The sequence below is a fragment of the Pantherophis guttatus genome, chromosome 6, assembly GCF_059756535.1.
Source record: "Pantherophis guttatus breed Tessera chromosome 6, ASM5975653v1, whole genome shotgun sequence".
Classification (NCBI taxonomy): Eukaryota; Metazoa; Chordata; class Lepidosauria; order Squamata; family Colubridae; genus Pantherophis; species Pantherophis guttatus.
In genome coordinates, this window is record NC_142068.1 from 46,568,867 (window position 1) to 46,591,424 (window position 22,558).

At 37.0% G+C, this 22,558-nt stretch overlaps 1 protein-coding gene across 14 annotated transcripts in view; it reads right to left on the reverse strand.

Moving 5' to 3' along the window:
• BTRC (beta-transducin repeat containing E3 ubiquitin protein ligase) overlaps window positions 1–22,558 on the reverse strand; it is a 159,924-nt gene that overhangs the window by 107,028 nt on the left and 30,338 nt on the right. For 8 of the 14 annotated variants that reach the window (XM_034439931.3, XM_034439930.3, XM_087872834.1 and 5 more), the window contains one exon: window positions 17,453–17,560. The exons of the other annotated variants lie outside the window; for them this stretch is intronic. In XM_034439931.3, coding sequence (XP_034295822.1) covers window positions 17,453–17,560 — 108 coding nt within the window. The remainder of the gene's footprint in view (window positions 1–17,452; window positions 17,561–22,558) is intronic. 14 annotated transcript variants of the gene reach the window in all.

Below are 22,558 nucleotides of genomic sequence, written 5' to 3' on the forward strand. Positions count from 1 at the left end.
TGCTAAGTGTGTTTGTCCACTTGAGGTATGTTGATTCAAAACTTTTTGGCCTAGGATGTACCATGTCACTCAAATGAAGGTCAAACCAGGGGGGCCTTTGCACAGGTGCGTCTTGTGCGCCAATTGCGCCCTTTTCTAGACTGGGATGCCCTCGCCACGATCACTCACACCCTCGTTACCTCTAGGTTGGACTACTGTAACACCCTCTACATGGGGCTGCCCTTGGGATGCGTCCGGAGGCTCCAGCTAGTCCAGAATGCAGCCGCGCGGGTAATTACGGGGGTTTCTCAATACTCCCATGTAACACCTCTCCTGCGTGAGCTGCACTGGCTGCGGGTGGCATTCTGGATTCGTTTCAAGGTGCTGGTGCTTACCTATAAAGCCCTTCATGGCTTAGGCCCGGGTACTTGCAGGACCATCTCCTGCCACTCTCCCATCGTCCCATGAGCTCTCACAGAGTGGGCCTCCTCAGGGTGCCGTCAGCCAAACAATGTCGGCTGATGGCCCCCAGGAGGAGAGTGTTTTCTGTGGGAGCCCCGACCCTCTGGAATGGATTGCCCACCGAGCTTAGGACAGCCCCCAACCTCCTTTCCTTCCATCGCAAGCTGAAGACATGGCTCTTCCGTCAACTCAACTGATCCGTTTGGGTGTACACTGTTATAATTTTAAACTGTTTTAATTGGGCTGTTGATTTTAATTTAATTTTATTGTGATTTGTATTGGAAATTGTCATTTTGTAAGCTGCCTTGAGTCCCTCGGGAGAAAGGCGGCATATAAATCGCAATAATAAATAAATAAATAAATAAATAAACAAACAAACAAACAAGCAGTATATTGATTAGTAATTTGCAAGAAATTTGCCATAGAGTTGGAATATTCTATTTTAAAACATGGATAATTTTGTATTTTGGAGAATATTCGTTATGTTCCTACAGATAAAACCAACTCATCAAAATATTATCTTTATACTTTCTGGCCACCTAAAAGGATGTTTCAGAAGGCCTAGATCAGTGATGGCGAACCTATGGCATGCATGCGAAATGTAGCATGCAGCGCTCTCTCTGATGGCTGGCGAGTCATTGCCCCAGTTCAGCTCTGCTGCGCATGCGCCTCCCGCCAGCCAGCTGGTCTTTGGATCTCTGCCGTGCATGCGCGGGGGCGGAGCACATATGGGGGCCCATGTGCACATGTATGTGGGGTGGGGCGCATGCAGGGCCACACATGTGCATGCACAGGGGGTAGGGCACATGCAGGAGCCCGCACACGCATTGCATTTTGGGGCTTCATGCATGAATACTTTGGGCACTCAGTACAGAAAAGTTAGTCATCACTGGCCTAGATGTCAACCTTTTTATAGCAGAGATGTAATATTAAAAAATGTTGTGTTCTCACCTAACTTTTTTGAGATTTACTGTGGGGAATTAACATTTGAAAAAATTGGAAAACGTATCATGTGAGTTAATAATTTGAAGCTATGTGCCTGCCATGCATGGATTCTAGTTAACAGCAAAAATATGAGGTGTAACAAAGCCATCTCAAAGAATACACTAGTTCATATTGGCTTTGCTATAAGATAAAATATTTCAATCTTCATGAATCAACGCAACCATTTTTCTTGACTCCCCATATCACACAGATATGCTTGCTGACTCCTCGTTCTCATAAAATTTGGGAACACCTACGTAAGAGAATAGGTAGGCTGTGGGCTATGATAGTTGGGGACAAACATGGTTGTTATAGAAATGGCTAGTATTTATTAGTATTTATTAATTAAAATGTCAAAGTAAAAAAAATGAGGCTGTAATTTTACTTCGTATTCTACTGCACTGAAAAAAGTTGGATGTCAATGCTATTTTTCTTTTCTCTTTATCCTACACTTCTTCTTCACCTTTCTTTCCCTTTCTTTCCCCATTTCTTTACTATCTTTATTTTCAGTTGTATTTTATATTATGATTGTGTGTGTATGAATGAACTCTCATTCCATATCTTATATGCACTAGTTTATTACTGCATTATTTCTTCTCCCTTCCCCCCCAAATGTTCTTTATATTAACATTGCCAGAAATTTTACAGTCACTTTAAATTCAGCTAAGCAACCCCTGAATAACATAGGTCACATACATTTCAGGCGAATCTGCTTTCACCATCCCTGTTTCCCATAGAAATCTCATTTGGGATGGAGTTTTCATTATGTCAAGTCTAGTTTAAAAATTAATTTTAATGCTAAGAAAAGAAAAATCTTAGAAACAATAGCAGCTTTTGCTAGAGTAGATTCAACTAGTCTCTATAGCAGTCACATGTATACAAAATCTGATAATTAGCTCAGTTAACTAAAAAAAGCAGTGAAGATAGTATTACACGCAGCATGTAACATAAAATATCTGTAAGATCTACACGTATGTTGTCATATTAAATAAAAAACCAAGCTGACAATAAAGAGCCAAGTAATGGACTCAAATGGAACTGCCATAAATTAGTTGCAAATCTTAAGGAGAAAAAAATTATAAAGAAAACACAAAGAAAAGTGTACATTACTGTACATAGGTTACACATATAAGCTCCAAAGAACTACATGCAAATCCAATTGTACTTTAAAGGTTTTTCCCCCCTTCAGATCCCCCATCTTTCACAAGCCATCTTAAAAACAAAACAAAAAGTCCCGTTATATTAACATGCTGTATTTTACCCTCACCGCTAGAAATACTAAGGGTACGATTTGTAATTGTATTCTTTTAAGAGGTTTGTTCTCTGCAGCTGTTTTCTGCTTGCAGTGTATTTTGTGTAATCAGCACATCATCATAAATACATTGGCTGTTCCCCTGAGGGGAGCTGTCAGTGTTTAATTTACAGAACAACCTGGCCAATGTGAATTCTAACGTTACATCACTAAAGCAAAGAGTAACCATACACAAGGAAAACAGGAGGGGGAAAAAAAGAGGTTTCTATGAATTTTTATGTCAAGAGCTAGTCCCAGGACAATTTAGGTTCAGAAATAGATTGTTTTAAAAAGCTTTTTGCACAGTATATAAAATGGATTCTTTACTGCCTATAACTTAACACTCCCCTGCAGGCATTAAGGCAAGTTGGCCTTGCTACAAAAAAGACTTCTGTTTCCAATCAGCAGGGGGCAGTAAGAAAACAATGCTTTCCAAAAATTAATGAATGATATTCCAACTCATTCTCCTCTCTTTGGTTAAATGATGAAGCACTAAGGTACTCCAAGTTTTTGATTCATGCCTTGTCGTTCAATTTCTGATATTTTGAATGCATTCTCTAAGAGTAAATGTTGTAAATATCTCTTTATCTTTTTTTTTTCAATTGCTTTATGGAACAGCATACTAAATTTCCATTTCAGCCTAATGATCAACAAAGGTTTGACTATATCCTTTTCTAAAAAGCACAGCACAATCCCAATCTGGAAAATGTAGCTATAAATACACTTCTGAATCACTACAAATATCTGGACATCCTTCAAGCTGGCAACATCAAACACACTGAAATCAAGGAGGAGGTTAGAAGCGAATACATCATGAGTGTAGAAGTACTTAAAGTCCACATTCAATGGAGGAAATACCACCAACGCAATTAACACCTGGTCAATTCCAGTCATTAGATACAGAGCTGGACTAGTGGAATGGACTCAAGCAGAGCTAAAAATACTTGGGTAGGAAGACCAGAAAAATAATGATAATGAATCATTATCCATGCAGTGATGTTGACAGACTCTGCTTACCAATGAAAATAGATGGGTGTGGAATGTTGCAAACACACCATACAGTTGATGAAGGGAAAAAAGGGCCATTGGAAGAATATCTGAAGGACAGTGAAGAACATGCACAAAAGCTAGTATACCATGAAGGCCTAGTGAGTACAGGAAAGACCAAAGTGGTGTAGAAGAAAGACCAAAGGAAGAATAGAAAAGAGACTTGACAAGGCAAAGTGTTTATAACCAATGGGGGGAAAAAAAACAGGCAAAGCCAATAACAACCAGATCTGATAATGACCAAGAGCGGAAAGTTAAAGAACAAGACAGATTCTGGCTGCACAAGATCAAGCCTTAAGAACAAATGAACACAAAGCCAGAATTGAGAAAACAGCAAAAGACAGCAAGTGCCACTTATGCAAAGAAGCTGAAGAAACAGTGAATTACCTGGTTAGCTGCTGCAAGAAGATCACAAGGACTGATTACAAACAACAGCATGACAATGCAATAATGCAACAATGGTGTATTGGAAGATCTGCAAGAAAAACCATTTGCCTATAAGATCTGATAAGACCATAAAATAGAGAAAGTAATAAGAAATGGACATTTAGACTTCACCTGCCACATTACACCCCAGATTTAGCAACTGTTGATAATAAAGACAAAAAGGTTTGGATACAAAGACCTGCAAATAGAAATAAAACAACAATGGCAAAAGAAAGCAGAAGTAGTACCAATAGTCATATGTGTCTTGGGTGCAATTCCAAAACAACTGGAGCACCACTTGAACACCATTAGCATTGACAAATTCACCACCAGTCAATTGCAAAAGACAACTTTACTCGGAACAGCTTATATCCTGCAATGATACCTCTAACATCAAATATCCACATCTGCCTATCTCTGGTTCTCGGGAAGGACTCAATAGGTGAATAAAAATGCCAAATCCAGTTTGAACATCTGGCTGACTCTATAACAAACCATATAAAATTAAGCAATATTTGGAAACAGTAATTTATTAGAATTAAATTTGAAAAGAAAATTGCAGTTCTCTTAATAATTCCCTTATTCTCCCCAAACCTAGATCCACAAATGCAATCTTTTAAGAACCTCGGTATTAAATTTTCCTTAAAATACCATCCTAAGAAATCTCTCAATATTTCTCTTACTGGTGAAATGTGGCAACTGTTATCTAAACACTTTCAGATATGCATATTTAGAAGTATGTTTTGCCAACTTAAATATTTTCACCCAAGTTAATAAAGACAGGGTCAAGTCTCATTGGGCTGATAAAGATACATCAACCTTGCACGTCCTTGAAAAGGCTGCACTGTTAATATGTGCTTTAGAATAATTCATAACTATCCATCATTCTACTTCTTTTTGAGGTAAACTGTATTATACAGGAACACAAAAAAGTAAGAGGTATTAATGGGAAAAGACAGAAGAAAACATCTAATCTGCATCAATAAATGTAATATTATCTCTCCATCTACATTTAATCTTGCAACTCATCCTTCTTTCCATGCACTGATTCACATATTGCTTTTTGTTCTTTAAACTCTCACCTTTCAACAACATAATCCAGCCACAACATTCTCAGTCTTCACCTTTGTCTCACTCCATTCATTCTTGCTCCATAAATTTGTTAAAGTTTATATTTATTCATTTTTTTCTACATGACCAAGTAACTCAATGCACATCTTTTATAATGGTTACCTTTTCATTCAATTAATTTTGTACCTATTAATTCTTTGTATGTTATTATTTTACCGAAAGAACTTCTTACATAAGCAAGTCCCAGTACAACAATTTTTGTGTGTGTTTTCCAAACATATCCTCCTTTTAATTCGACGTATCAAAGAAGCATACGTCTATGCAAAGTCCTTTTTATTTCTTTCAACATACAATACTAGCAACAGAGCAAATACTGTTCATCACTTTTCTAAAGTGCTTACACATCTATAAATTCACAATCCTTTCCCCCATAATTAGTAGTCTACAAAATTATATACATTACATACATTTACTTGTTCTAGTTTTTTGACATTCATGTATAACTTGGAATCACTCAATTTTCACTGTCAAATACAATTATCCTGAGTTTTAATACACTTACATAATGTTCCTCACAAGAAAACATTCCATAATATAGTCCTCAACTTACAACCACCACTGAGCCCAAAATTTCTGCTGTTAAGTGAGACATTTGTTAAGTGAGTTTTGCCCCATTTTACAACCTTTCTTGCCACAGTTGTTAAGTGAATCTCTGTAGTTGTTAAGTTAGTAACACAATTGTTAAGTGAATCTGGTTTATTATTATTATTATTATTATTATTATTATTACTTTACAGTAACCACACCGTATTCATGCTTTCCATATATTTTTTAACTGGATTCTACAGGTTTCTAATTTGCGCCAGTTCCATTCTTCAACACATATCAGTCTCATACATATCTCTAAAATATTCCTTCCCGCATAATATCATCTCAATTTCATTCCAAACAATTGTATTAGTTTTATTCTCACTTTCATTCTTTTTTGCTGGAAGCTCCTTGTTTACCCACTTCATCACTTCCAAAATGATTGCTATGGTCATTAAAATTAGTCCACATTTTCTCTACTTTTAATCATTCCCCCTCCCCTTGGTCTGCAAAACAGCTATCTACCTATATACATTATGATTATATGCAATGATTCACTTAATGACAACTAGAATTGCCATTGCTTAAATCTCACTGTCATGTTATGACATCACATAGTGATGGAATTTCTGGTCTCAATTGCTGTCATTTTGGAAATATCCCAGGGGCTACAAAGTTAGGAAACAGATTAATTTCAAGATCAGTACCCCATTATGCTCCTTAAAAATTTTCAAAACCTTATACGCTCTTTTTTTTCCCACTAGCAGATAAGATGTTTTCTGAGAATCCACAGGATTAGATCTCCTGGGGAAAAAAGTTAATTTTAGGAAAATAGTACCAAACTCTAGTTTCCTAGGAGATAAAGTCCATCTCTAAATATAAAATAGCATTCTTAATACATCTAGATTTTTCCACAACATTCTAACATCTTTTATTATTTCATTTTCATCATTTTTCTTTGGATAGTAACATTTATCATATGAATTTCAATTTCACTCATCAGCACATTATTTTGAATCCCACACAAATCTTTCTTTCCAACATTGCATTTAGTGTCATTAAAAAAATATTTCACTACTTTTCATTCCATTTACTTTTCTGGAAGTTCCTTATTTAATCGTCTTCACCATTTCTAAAATGATTATTTCCTTCAAGATTGCTCTGCAGATTTTTCTGTATGCTCTTGATTTTAACCATCCTTTCTTTTCTTTGACTATATTTCTTTGCAGTTACTTCTCCAAATGAGATTTAAATATCTCTCTTATCCTCATTAGCAACACTGAAGCTGCCTGCCTCAGAGTTCTTGCTTGCATTTTTTTTCTTGCACTCATTTTTTGCAGCTATCATTCTCTTATAAGCACTTTTTCTTCATCCACAGCCTCTTTCTCTTCATTATTTTACCAAACATTAAATTTCACAGCATGGTGCAGCATGTTACTGCAGCATGGTTCTTCTTTTCTATTTCAAACAGCTTCCACATCGTTTCTTATATCCCATTCATTCTGATTCATTTTGTTGGGAGATGAATCTTCTAATTTTTTTTTTCTACAGGATTTATACCTTCCTGGAGTCATTCTATTTTCTCTCTCCTTTTACTCTTGCTTTTTTTTTCCATGTTCATTTTCTCCCAAGATCTAATTCTAATACTATCTCACATTCAGAACATCTCATCACTCTTGCACCTTTTAGTAATTATCTTAATCTTTAACAATGAACAATCAAATTAGCAGATCATACAATCTATTCCTTTCCTGTGTCTTATCTATGCATGAACAATTTATGTGTGACCATATTCAAAACGAATAGTTCTCTTTTTAAGCAGGTATTGACTGAACAGTCACTCTTCTCATACATTCTTGTCTTAAAAAATATTTTTTTCACTTTTTTTGTCTCTTTCTTACCCAACCTAACTTCACATCACGAATCATATTAATTTAGGATGTAGATCATATTTACAGTTGTCCTCAGAATATATCTCTAGATAGCCAGATGTGATGTCCAGTGATTTAAGTGGGGGCCAGATGGATTTGTTTATTGTTTTACCAAGTTCCCCGTTATGCAGCAGCACCCTTAAATGAGCTGCTAATCTCTGTCAGGGGTTGGTGGTGGAGACCATTAATTTTGGGAGATTTCAACTGACCCTTGTTTGGTAGTCAGTCTGATGCAGTTCATTAAGACTTCCTGTTCATCTAAAACTATCCCCAATCACAGAAGGCTTAATTCACCTAAGTGGTCATATGCTGGGTCTGTTTTATGTTTTAGGGCAGCTGGAATGTGATCTGAAGGTGGAGAACATAATCATCCTCTGACTGACTTCTCTGTGTACTTACAGGCATGTTTGAAAATCTGTAAGACAACTGTACTACTATTTTAGAGTGGATTCCTTCATGTTCTCTGAGCTTGGTTGTTTGCTTGCAGATGTTCATTACTCAACTAGTTAACATCATCAGTGATATTATGTAGTCTGGTAGTGAAACAACGATTCAACAGCTCAACCCTGAGCTACATATATTATCTTCTATTGCTATGACTTTAGCCTCAAATACTTTTCAGTCCACCTGATAAATATTTATCTCCTTTTTGCACAGAAGAATCTTAAGCTGACAGCTAAATTTCTTTTAGTGTGTGTGTGTTTTTAAAGAATAGGTTTGGGCTCTACAGGACTTTTCAGCCTGGATTAACAATTCCAAATATTTGAAGTTTGAGGCTATTGATATAGAGCAGATCTGGGCATTTTACAGCCGCAGGGCTACATCCAGCCCTTTGGTTATCCCTGTCCGGCCCATGTGAGGTCAGTGGCAAATTACAAATCAAATGTAAATAAGTATACCACAAGGGACAGAAGAAGCTGAACTGGGTCCAGCTCTGCGCAGTTGCTGTGCACTTGTTCAGTCAGCTGGCAGCTACGGAAGGGCAAGGAGAGAAAATGCTTTCCTGCACCTCAGCAATGCTCGTCGCTCACCTGGGCAGCCTAATGAAGTCATTGCGTGAGGGATCCTGAGCTCAGCCACCCACTGCAAGTCTTACAGGCAAGTGGCGGAATGCAACTGGGAGCTAGCAAACGATATTAAGCAGAATTAAGTACAGTCTACTGGTTCAGCCCCCCCAGAACAGTCCCAGTTTCTGATGTGGTCTCTTGAGAAAATTAAATGCCCTGATGTAGAGGTAAAACAGCCAATGAGCTTAAATACACCCTTGTTTAATACTAGCAGCTGGAGTTAGCAGCTATATTTTAAGAAATAAGCAAAAGCAACCTTTAGTTTTCAGGCAACAGTCAACCTTTATTTTTTGTAGATTTAATAAGCATCTTCTATGTGGCACATATTAGAACAATTTGCTCCTTTTAAATGTAAATAATCTGTGAATATTTAAATTCTTTATACCTGATAAAATATAACCTATTGCTAGATTTTTGTGAAGTTGGCATGAAGAGACAATAAAAACCAAAGCTAATTTATTTAGTAGAATCTGTACTCTAATTATTCACTACAATATCTTTTATTTTACTTAAATAAAGAATATATTATTAATTTAGAAGTCAGACAGTACCAAGAATTGCCATTAGGTAGCAGCAAAGGATACTCTATTTCCTTATTCCTCTCCATTTTCTTACTTTCTCACATAGCTCTGGATTTGCTAATTTCAAAACAGCATGCATATCCACACTCATACAAAAACTGGCCCTAATTCAGTTAGTGTAATGTGCAATTCTAGGAAAAAAATTCAATTACTGCACTGAGGAGTTTTCCAATACTACTGATGTTTACAAGCCTCAGAAATGTGGGGTTAACTTTAAGAGTACCTGTATTCCATCCAGTTGTTCCTACATATGTCATTTGTCATAATACTTATACCTAATTTTCTGTCTTATAACAAAGAAAGGAAGAAATTCTAAATTTGACAGACCTGAAGCTAAGCAGAAAACAGGAAGTAAATGGCTCTATGTTTTATTTAAAAATTACAGATTCTTGTTTGTTTGGAATTGATGTTATTTCATCAATTGTATTTTTCCCTCAATCGTGTGTGTGTGTGTGTGTGTGTGTGTGTGTGTGTGTGTGTGTATCTTCCTTCAATACATACATGCACACATTCAAGTCAGTCTATAAAAGAGTGACTAGCTCAAAATCACTCAGGACTTTGCACATAAGTCAGGACTAGGCCTCCCAGTTTCCAGCCTGGAACCTTACTCACTATACTAAGATGTCTCCTGTGCCCCCATCAACCCTCAACTGCTCTCCTCTGATCATGATAAATTTCACCAGAGACTATGCCATCCAAAAATTATAAGGTATTCTAACACATTGGAAAGTAACTAGCTTAGGGAGACAAGCTTTTCCCTTTGTATGATTGTCTCTACAACATATGCACTTCAACTGCATATTCCCTCAGATAATATGCTCACTCATTCTACTACATAGCAACATGCATAGTCAGCTTCAATGGATAGCTAATATACTGGAAAGCTAAGCTTTATCCACAACCGATGCATGTAAATATGAATATCAAATGCTTATTTATTTTCAGTACTATCCGTCACTACATTTAGGTTCTTTGGGAGTTGATAATGAGAAGAAAAGAGAGGTCTCAAAGAACTTAAATATATGTAATTTTTAAGGCCAATGTTTAAAACTGAATGTCAGAAGTATGGTGGTTCAATATTTCATAGCCAATACAAGAAATGTGCAATGCCACTGCAACTTTAAATCTTGATAAATCCCCTATGTCAGCCTCTCCTTCTCATTGAAATGCCAGAGGGAGCAGCAATCAGAGAGGAGATGTTCAATGTGATAGAGGTCAGGACACTGGTGGATCAACGTACAAGGAACACGACCTTGTTTATTTTTTTCTCCAGTATTATTGTTTACAGGGTGCTTTGTTCATGTACCTTGTGGTTCTTAGCTAAAAGATGAAATTACAGCCTAGGATGGTGCACTCAGGCACACATCCAATTTGTGTTTCCATCTCAGAAAACAAAAAGCTTTGGAGGCCCTCAGGCTGCCATTCAAACTTGGAGAGGCTGACATTTTTAACAGCATGAACCAGAGACTGGCAGAGGGAATGATCGAATGCATTTCTAACTTGTCAATCAAAGATCTCACCTCTGCTGTCTTGTAAACAGTTGGGAGCCATCTAAGTACATTCATAAATGGGGACAAGTACATTCAGTTGGGGGGCTGAAGCCATGGCCATAGATTGCTAGCACTTGAAATCAGAGCCTAGTGTAATAATCTCAGCACAAATAACTTGTAGATTTTTCACAGTGCTGCTACAGCAAATCAGAGTGGACAAGGTATATAGACTTCAGACAATCTTTTTACTATCTTGATGGATATTTGGTTCAGGGGATACTTCCAATTATATTCAGGAAACTTCCAATTATATGCAAGAAACATCTTGTATTAATAGAAAACTTTACCTTTTTTATCAAAAGACATCACTTTTATTGCAGATGCTAAACTAGAGCTACATGCCAGAACATGACTTGTTTCATTAGTAACAGTGATTTTTTTTTGTAGTAAATATATAACAAGAAAAGAAAAGAAAGGGGCAGAATTATTGCTTGAATGCTTATTGCTTGAGCAAGTTCACTGGAGAAGAAAAAATTAGGCGCTCTCCAGGAGAACAAATAGTAAACAATGTGCTAAAAATACAACGATCCAATAAAGCATTATGGGCAATGATGTAAATAACTTTACAATCAGCAGGGATTAAGCAGCCCTAGATGTTGCAACTTCTATAACATGAGAAAAATCTACTGATACACTCCATGTACTTAGAATGTATTAAAAGAAAAGCTTAATCTCTGAGAGTAACTATGCTGAATTATTGAAAAAAATCTTATTTTTAAGAGACCAAGGCAAAGATGGGTATGACTAGAGGGTCGGAATAAGTAATTTTAATTCATCTCTAAAATTTATTTCAATCCACATTCAAAATAAGCCAAGAGAACAAAACTCCATCTCAGGCATATCTAGCAAATGCAATTCATTCCTGCCCTGCTAAGTACAATTGTATTTTTTTTCTAAAAACTGGCAATTTGAGGCTATCAAATCAAAAAAGAATTTTGCAAATTTAACTTTTATGTTTCTGAAATGCTCAGGGATTGCTGTTTGCTTGGAGGGTATCACTTTTCCATCTTGTTCAAAATCTTAAGAAAACTGGTTTGAGCAACAGATTAACTGCAAAAGGGTCCAAAAAGCAGGTAAACGCCATTAGCATCTGTTAATATTTTAAGCTAAATAAAATTAAATATAAAATTAAAATTAAATATAAAGTGTTCTCATCCACTTACGCAAAAAAATAAGACTTTGAACAGATATAATTTCTGTCAACCTGCCATCATTTAATGTTATTCTAATGTAAGCCACCCAATCATCTCACTGTGAAATAGTCAGTAAATAAATTTAATAAATAATAATGATAATAACAATAACTCAAGTATTTGCATTATCTAAATGACAAGCTCAATTCAACCAAAATTTTAAGGAAGATATCTTACTTACTCCAGGAACCAAACTACAAAATCTCCTAGTCCTTGCATGCCCAAAATCTGTTACCTTCTTTAGAATCTTCATTAGTATTTTGTAACTATCCTTGAATCCAGTGCTCAGAAAAATTAGAAAATTAAGTGGGTGCTGGCCTTCTATTACAACAACTGGTAAACTTCCTAATACAAGAGAGTTAAGATATCTCTGTCACTTTTGTTGCATACACATAACATATCGAGCAAGCAACATTACACAGAGCAACGAAAATGTAACAAATAATAAAACAAAAAAGTTATAGCTATATTAGATATACTTATAGACTTAGATGTGCATTGATCATTATAATGAAATATAGTAACCCTTCATTGAAATATTTGCATAAACTTTCTATATACAGTGTTTGAAGATGTATTGGAAATGTCCATATATTTGTTTCATTTCCCTTTTGCTTTTTCCCCTCATTTCTTTTAACTAATTTAAGGCAGGCATACTTACATTCATACTTATTTTGTATGAAACACTTGTGAAATAAAGAATCTTCTCCTAAATCACATCATTTTCTGCAAAATTCACACATGGTTCCTTTACATGGAATTACCACAAACCTGTAGATTACAATTTTCATACATACCCACAACACAGATGATACCAATCTATACTCACTAGTATATATTTCATTTTTTTCATTGAGAATTAAACCTACCCCTCTAAAGGGTAAGGTACTGTATATAAACAGAGGACAAACCCTTCCAGCACTAATGATGTTTACCTAGTCAATTAATCAAATGTCTACAAGCAAACAACCAAGCTCAGAGAACATCAAGGTCTTCACAATTTAGCCATGGGCTACATATATTCTCTTCTATTAATCCTTTATTTTCGTAATTTTTTTAACCTTAAGCTTCTCAAGTGCTCTTCAGCTTATATTTTATCTCTTCTAGTACGATGGATATCTAGCTTACAAAGATCATTTATGGAAATTAAAAAATCCAAATCATTTAATCCCTTAAAAATCCTTTATAAAAATGAGGTACCAATTTACAAATAATTAATGGTGCCACAAATTGCCAATCAACTTTCTAAAACTAGAATCCAGGAGCAAATAACATCTTGGATTTATTCAATCTATACAAATCAAGGCAGAAATATATGAAGATAATTAAATTCTAGCCTCTATTTCTCCTTATTGAAAATAGATAAAATGTCCCTATTTCTTTAATTAATTTTTATTGATAGATATTAATTTTATGTAATAGAAAAACAATGCAAATTTAAGAAAAAGAAAAAAGAGCAAAGAAAATGGTGAATAGATTTATTCATTTATTTATTTTATAGCCCCGCTCCCATCTTACCTCAAGGTAAATAAATAGATAAAGAAACAGAAAAGAAAAATAAAGTATAAAGAAGTGGTTTCTGATCATCTTTACAGCAGTTACAAATCAATCTATCATCTATCCTCCCACTTTAAGGTTGCATCATGATTCTGTCTATATTTTATCCTTTCCAATCATCAATCCCATAAATCACCAGTTCATTTTTTTCATTTTCAGAAAAAAGTCCAGAAAGGGTTTTCAGTCACTAATAAATGTCCATCTTTTCCCTAATCAAACAAGTCAATTTTGCCCTTTCTGCAAATTTGATAATGTAAAACAGCCATTCTTCCATTGTAGGTAGTTCCAAATCTTTATGCACATACTGGTAATAATCTTGCTACAGTTACCATATATAACACCAATTTTCCATGAGACTTATTAATGTCCCTATTTCTGAAAGTTGTGCTAGATAGTCAAGTAAATAAGTAGACATCTTAAAGTCTATCAGTGCTGAATACTAGGTCAACTACAGGAACTCCTGTGGAATGATCTAAGATGTGTCAGCATTATTTTCACATCACTCAAGGCAAAAAGCCAGATTTAAAATTAAATCAAATCTTATGTTCTTGGCCACAATCTATGGACTTACCCAACTAACTGTCACAATGATTCATGAATGTCAGGAACATGATGAAGCAGCTGTTCCACGAGGTTTCCCCAGGTACTGATGGCACAGATTTCTGTTACCACAAATTTATTTAATGTTCTGATACATCATATCTCACATATTTCTCTTGGAAGCCAACATATAATCATTCAGATTTTTTCGCTTTCATTTGTATTTGCTTATAACTCTCCTAAATAATAATTTCATTGCACAGCCTTATGTTTAATTCAGTGGTTTTAAAACCAAAAACTAGGATTGTGAAAGGAAAGTGTAATTTTGCCTTATTAATTAAAAACTAAGGAGGAGTGAAAATGCCCAAGATCAATTAAAGTCTATGGGAAGATTCAGACTATCTTGTGGGAAACTGCCTACTTTTTTTTAGACACAAATTATTTAATCTTGTTTTGTACTAAATGTAAAAACAACTTCAGTTACTTCTGGATTTTTCAATTTTGGGTCTTTTGGGTGAACAGATTCTTATAACGAACAGTTATAAGAAGAATCTCTTTCATATACATACCTGAATACATATATCTTTCAACATGAGAAAATAGAAGGATATAACATATAAATTGATATGTAATGCATATCAATACTTCCTATTGATACACATTATATGTAGTACAGAGACTCCTCAAATCTACAACCACTCATTTCGTGACCATTTGAAAGTTACAACGGCACTGAAAAAAGCAATTTGCAACAGGTCCCTGCACTTGCAACTCCACAGCATCTGCATGATTGTGTGATCAAAATTCAGAAGCTTGGCAACCAGCGTGTATTTACAGTAGCTGCAGAATCCCAGGATCATATGATTACAATTTGCAACCTTCCAGTCAGCTTTCAACAAGCAAAATCAATCTGAAGAAGCTAGATTTGATTAACAACAGCATGATTCATTTAACAACTGCAGTGATTCGCTTAACAGCCATGGCAAAGAAAAAAAGTTGTAAAATCGGGCGCAACTTACTTAACAGCAACCTTACTTAACAATAGAAACTCTGGTTCCAATTGTGGTCATAAACTGAGGACTACCTGTATTGCACAACTCCAGCTAAACACAAATACAGGTATTCCCAAGCTTACCACCATTCATTCAGTGATGAAATTACAAACACACTGAGATACGTGACTCACAACTGGTACTTCAAGTTTTGGCCATTGCAGCAACTCCATGATCAAAATGTGGTGCTTGGCAGTTCTGCACTTACACCCACAGGCGCGCTGTATCTCCACCCACCTATGCCCTTTTTATGAGGTATACCAGAGGTGGGTTTCAGCAGATTCTGACCAATTCTGGAGAACTGGTAGCAGAAATTTTGAGTAGTTCAGAGAACCAGTAGTAAAAATTCTGACTGGCCTCGCCCCCATCTATTCTCTGCCTCCCAAGTCCCAGCTGATTGGGAGGAAATGGGGATTTTGGAGTAACCTTCCCCTGGATTGGGGAGGGAATGAAGATTTTACAGTATCCTTCCCCTGCCATGCCCACCAAGCCACGCCCACCAAGCCATGCCACGCCTACCAAGCAACACCCGATTTTGCCACACTCAAGGGCGGGGCTGGAGCTGGCTAAAGAGTGGGGAAAGATAGGCAGTCCCTCAACCACAGTGTCTTAAAATGCTTCTCTTCACTTCCATTGCAATTTTTCACTCCTTATCTAATTGGGACTTTTATTCCTGGCAACCAGGCAATTTGCATGGAAACCACTAAATAGATTGCTAGAGGTGATCTCTTGATTCCACAGGAGAGCTGCGTGGTGCTTTTAATCCTCAGGGAGTCAAGCCAAAGCCAAGAAAGAGTCAGCTGTTGCACTCTATTGCTCTTTTCTTAGCTGATGGTCAGAGGCCACCATCAGCTAAGAAAAGAGCAATAGAGTGCAACAGCTGACTCTTTCTTGGCTTTGGCTTGACTCCCTGAGGATTCTCCCTTTCTTGCAGGAAAGCACTCAGGTGTTATCCGTTGGGAGTTTTGCTGGAAAAGGGTATTTCCTTGCAAAGCACTTAGTTGCCAGGACATTTGGATTTCCTTCAGAAACACTGCTTTACACGCCACTGTGGAGGCCTCCCAGGCACTGGCCCTTTACGGGAGAAGCGTGGCTGCTTTGTGCTGCACCTGGCGCTTCCTAAGCATTTGGCACTCCCCAAGGCATGACGTGTTTAGTCGTGCTGCTGGGCTAGACTGGGTCTGAGGCTTCTCGGGTTGGCCTAGCTTATTTTCCAAGCTTTCCCCTGCTCTCACCACACTACAGCACCCCAACTTGCATGCAGCCTGCCACGGCCACCCCCTATCCCTGAGGCAGTCCTATGTTCTTTATCTGGGACTCCATCCACTTAATGATCCACAATTCTCACTTAAGAACAGCAAGGGGAATTGCTGGGATTGTGATTGTTGAGTGAAGCTGTCAGGTGACATCTCACTTAACAACTGCTAGTCCCAATGGTGATCCTAAGTTGAGGACTATCCAAAAGATCAATTTGTAAATTACAATGTTTGTCTGTTCATTACAATATCACTTAATAAAGTCTTGATCTTTTGAATAGTATAATTTAGTAAAAAAAAGTTTTAATTTTTTAATTAAAAAACGTTTTAATTTCAATCTCAGAAAAGGCAAAAGTCACCCTCCAGAAATATACCCTTCATTCTGTGTGAAGTAGGGGTGTAAATGGAATATGGGATAGACAGAAGGCAGAGAAATAAATTATTCCAGAATCTATGACAATTAACCTTATCTGTCTACCTTCTTCCATTGTCAGTACACCACTAGGAAAGCAAGAATAACAGCACAAGCCAGAAATCAGACAGCTTGAATATGAAGTACCAATTTTTACCATATTTATGTTCTAATTTAAATATCAAATGGCTTCCTGTCCAGGCCAATCTTTCTAAGCACAACTATACCTAATTTGCAAGGATCAGCACTGTATCTTCTTGTGAGATCTTAGCAAAAATATTTCTATCAGAACCATCAATCTTTCTGTGTTAATGGCCAACTCTGGATCTCTGCAACATGAACAACTGGAATGACATGCTTGTAAAAGCACTAGCAATAGCAATCATAATAAAGATGAAAGAAGTTATGAAAACAAACAGGATCACAAACCTCAGACACCCAGAGAGAGACAGAGTGAGAAAGTACCTGAAAAGTTGTGAGTGTGCCAGTCCCTGGGTTATACAGGCATCGCAGTGAGGGCATGCTGTCCGCCAGGCTGGAGCAGCCCAGCCAAAGAGACCGGGGCATAGAACACTGCAGAGAAAGGACAACTATGAGATGGGACTATATGAAACAGGTTGGTACAGAATATAAATTTTTTTTATGTCTGTACAGTTTACTCATTGACATATGATCACAATTGGGACAGGAATTTCTGACATACGTTGTTGCAGTCATAAGTCAGTCAGATCTAATTTTTAATGATGGATGTTAAGTAAATCACCATAGTAATTAAGAAATCCAGTTTCCCCATTGGGTGCTTTTTGCTAGAAATTGGCAAAAAAGGTAACAAATCACAACCCCGTGACTGCAGGAGGCCGCAACCAGTCATGATCCAAGCCAGTTATCAAACACCCAAATTAAAATCATATGGCCATTTGGGGGGTGGGAGGTGCAATGCTTTTAAGTGTAAATATAGGCCATAAGTCACTTTTTCCAAGGCTGCCGTAAATTTGAACCATCAAAGTTAAACAGTCATAAATTGAGGACTGCCTGTAATTTAAGTTCTTAGCAAAATTACAAGTTAGTGTTAAAGAAACTGGAAAAGCTTCCACACACCCACACATTAGTGACCTGTATGTTCCCCTTAGAAAAAAACAGAAAGAAGGGCAAGGTAGGAAATACCACACTACTTGCACACACAAATAAGGCTAATTAAATTTCTCATTAACATTTCATACTATTTTGTCTGCAAATGTATTCTAATTCAAAAGAGTCAATTCAATGCTTTTAGCGGAGCTGAATTACTTGTTCTTTTAACCCATTAACCAACTAATTAAAGCAAATATTATAAAACCTAGCGTAAGTATAATCAAGCTAATTCACTGACCGATTTTTTCTTCATAGAAATTCACCTGGACCTTTCCCTGTGCATCTTAATCATGACTAGTTTTCATCATGGCAATACCTTAACTATTGTTAATATTTATCATCTATTTCTACCCAAGGATTGAAACAGATTAGCAATAAATAAAGTTAACATTTGTATCGATACGCTGAAAATTGAGACCAGAGATAAAAGGTAACATTTATATTTTATACAAATACCTTGCCTTTTTTTTCAAAAAAGTGAAGGCTAGACAAGTTTTTTCTTCCATTCATAACAATATACTTAGTGTCAACTCGTGAAACTTCCCTGACCTGCTCCTGAGTTACCATAGGTAGGGGGATGGGAAATTGCATCTCGCAGCTGCACCAAGGAATTTACTCCTAAGTCATAAGAAGATGCATTCTGGCTGAGCAAGTCAAGGCCATCTCCGTAGATACCAACAATGCCTGGAAGGGAGTGACTTCTGCAACTCATGAAATTACCTCATTGGGGAATGTGACCAAGTGACACACTTTGGGGGGAGGGGGAAACAGGGTCAGAGGCAAGGCATGAAGGGGGTGAAGTCAGAGTTGGCTTCTATGATGCTCCTTTACACACCTGAATTGTTACAAAAACTGACCTTGCTACTTGGCCATAATTAACAGGTGGTCCTATTAACAGGTGGACCACCTGTTAATTATGCGATAATTTGATTATCTTCTGCTTTGAACTCTACCCGTTCTATGCATACAGTTACCATGAATTATAGAATATGTTTATAATTAGCACAAGTGTAAATTCAAACAAATTTAGTTTATTCAGCAAACTAGATATACTACAAAATTTAAACTCAATTTCAGTCCCCTCCTATTTAACTAGCACTTAGACTTATATACCACTTCACAGTGGTTTACAGTCCTCTATAAGTGGTTTACAGAGTCACCATATTGCCCACAACAATCTGGGTCCTTATTTTAATAATCTTGGAAAGATGGAAGGCTGAGTCAACCTTGAGCCTGTCAGGATTGAACTCATGGAGTAAGCAAAGAGTTAGCCCTGCAGTACTGCCTTTTAACCACTGCACCACCCCAGCTCTTAACACCCATAGGGATGAAAAATCCCTTAGCAAAAGTTATTTGCCCTAATAAATTTTGTATTAATTTAGCTACAGCAATTTACAAAAGCAATCAAATGAAATCATTGTGCAGCATCAAACCAGAGTTTTAGGCAAATCTGGCTTGGTGTTTTGTGCAAATTTAACTAACTAAAAATCCTATTTGCTCTGCCTCTAGAATAGATAATTTCTAGCATGCAATTATTTTTCATGAGGAATGGAAGAAGTCTGTTTGAAATATCATCACTCTTTAAAAAGTAGGAGCTATGTTAATCTGATACCAAAAAATCAAGAGTCTGGTAGCACCTTTTTCAATCAACCACTTTAATTTTTTTTTAAAAAAAAATAAGGTTTTACCATTCTATTTATCTGATGAAATGAAGTGCAGACAACTAAATTTGTTAGTGAAATAAAAAATATTATCAGCCTCTTTATTTTTGGGTCTTCAGCAAGTAGCTTTGAAAAGTCACAGTATCTATCAAGCCCCATTTCCATGATTATACCCATCTTCCTTTTTCTAAATACTATGTTGTCCACTATCTCTTGTTATTTTTCAGTTGTATCTGAAATTGCCACTCCCACCCTAAAAGCATCTCCTTGTTTCTCCCTATCTTCTTTGATATTTGTCTTATAGCCCTACTCTTGATAACCTTTTGTCTCTGGCTTTATTTCAGCATCTTTTTGGAAGCAGCATCTTTTTTATAAATAAGACACTGAGAACCTCTTTTAAATTAAAAAAAAAATCTTAGGTTTTTTTTCATCCCACTCATCATCTCACTTTCAGCAAAAGATCTGTGTTCCAATTTTAATGCAAAAATGCAAAATATATCTAATGAATTTATACACATAAAATTGTTGTGAGAAAAATATTTTAATTACTACTCCAGTCTCATTTTCCTTCACTTCTCTGTCACTTCAGTACTATAGTTTGGTCTCCTGTATGAGCTCCTATGCTCTAGACCAGGGTCACCAACCTTTCAGACCTCAGGGACCACTAATATGATCTGCCTAAATACTGGCTGGGTGGGCATGGCTAGGTGGTCATGTGAATGCGTGGGCGTGTCACTCGATGTCACTCACATTGAGGGACACATTGTTGACCTCTCCTCACTCCTGCCCTCCCAACCACTCCTTGCCTCCCCACCCAGGCTCCTTAGGCCCTCTACAGAAAGCAGTTGTTGGAGCCACCATGAGAAAGAGTTGACGAAACAGCTGGCTCAGTTCAAATTGGATCTGACAGAGAGGAGGCTCAGCAGAAGAAAGACCTGCAGGAGTGCAAGACCAGGTACTGGTGCCTGGAGGCTCAGTTGGCTGAGAGGGTCAGCTAGTTCCAGACCATGAGGCAGTCCCACTGGAACAAGGCCCTCCAGATCTATGCCATCAGCGGCACTTCCCTCCAGCCTTCGCCCAAAGCCCCGCACCAGGAGGTTGAAGCAGACCCAAGTCGGAATTTCTCCCCCCACTCTGACCCCTACAAAAAGACCCCAAAGGAGGAGATTCTCTGCAGCAACACAAATATTCATTGCATGTATCTGTCCCAGGGGCCCTAGTTTGAGGAACCCTGATTTAGTGCAATATAAAAAATGCAAACAATTTTTTTGCAGACCACCAAAATTTTCTTGTGGACCACCAGTGGTCCACAGACCACCAGTTGGTGACCATTGCTCTAGACCAGGGCTCTCAAACTCCCGGCCCATGGGCCAGATGCATCACATGATGGTCACACCCACACCCAGTTTAGTGAAGAGGGAAAAAGTCCTGATATGTCACATGATGCAGCAGTGATGACGTAAGTTTGACACCCCTGCTCTCAACTCAATGCTGAGTAGATTTCATGTCTGTGACAGCTCTATCCAGTCTGCTGGACCCTCCCAGATAGACAACTGGGTACCAAAACACTAATATAAAGCAGTCTTCTTCCTAGCAATTTATTCTGAGTAGTAAACCTGAACAGAAGCTGGGTTTTTTTTTCCATTTAAAAAAAATTCTTTGCCTCTGGAACATTTCAATCCATAATTTTATCTCATGACCATCAGAATTCCCCCAGAGATTGAACTCCATGTACCTTAGAATGGACATAAATTCCAATGACTGCTGCAAGTTTTCTCCTTCCTTAATAAACCTCTTCTTGTTTTCCCTCTTTGCTGAAATCCCTTTGGACTTAGTTCTAAGGACCTATATAGCATGTCATTTTTTATCCTATAACTTTTTCCATCCTATCTAATCTACTTCTCCAAATGTATTCTGATATTTAACTTAAGTGCTCCTTGGTGCTCTGTCTACTCAATTCCAAACATCTCACATTTCTTTCCAATATCTGTGCACTTCATTCTATCTTGCTACCTATTTCCTCCAAACAGTTTAACAGGCACAAATCTCTGGTTTTCTCCTAGATTTCTCTGTTCCCTCTGCCCTTGATGAATCAGTCAGAAAATGATGCTTCTCCCTCTACAATATTTGAAAGCATGATTCCCCTTTTAGTTCATTCTGCAAACATTTTTTTAGAAAAAGATTGGTCCATGCCCTGCACATTTTACTCTCTAATCTTCCTTTGCATTCATTCACCCTTCTCCAGCATTCTGTTATCAAAATCAGATACATAATCTGACCACATAAGGTCCTTCCTTAATTCTAAATACTGGCATTTTTTTCCATTTCCAAATTCTACACCAATTTCTTTATTTTTGTATTTGTCCTGTGCCTGGCCTCTTTACTGTTAAATCTCCTTCAGATGCCTGAACATTTCTTATTCATACCACAGTGCCTTTTCTCCACGTTAGTTATCTAAACAATTACCTCTCAGACTAATCCCCACTTTAGTTCCTCCAAATTTATCCTAAAAACCTATGTTCTCTAACAGTTTCTTTCTATATCCTTATTTCCACTTTAAGTGGTTTTGGCTGGGAAGATAATAATTAAACTAATGAAGTGGCCTCTAGATTACCAAAGTTCATGCTGTAATACATTTTTCATCAATAGCCTACTATTGCTAACTCTAAATTAGTGCAATGTAATGTGGGTAATCTAGATTCCTTTGAACAACTACCGATCTATCACATTTGCCTGGAACATGCTCCCAGAAACCAGTCTATGGAATCTAACAAATAAT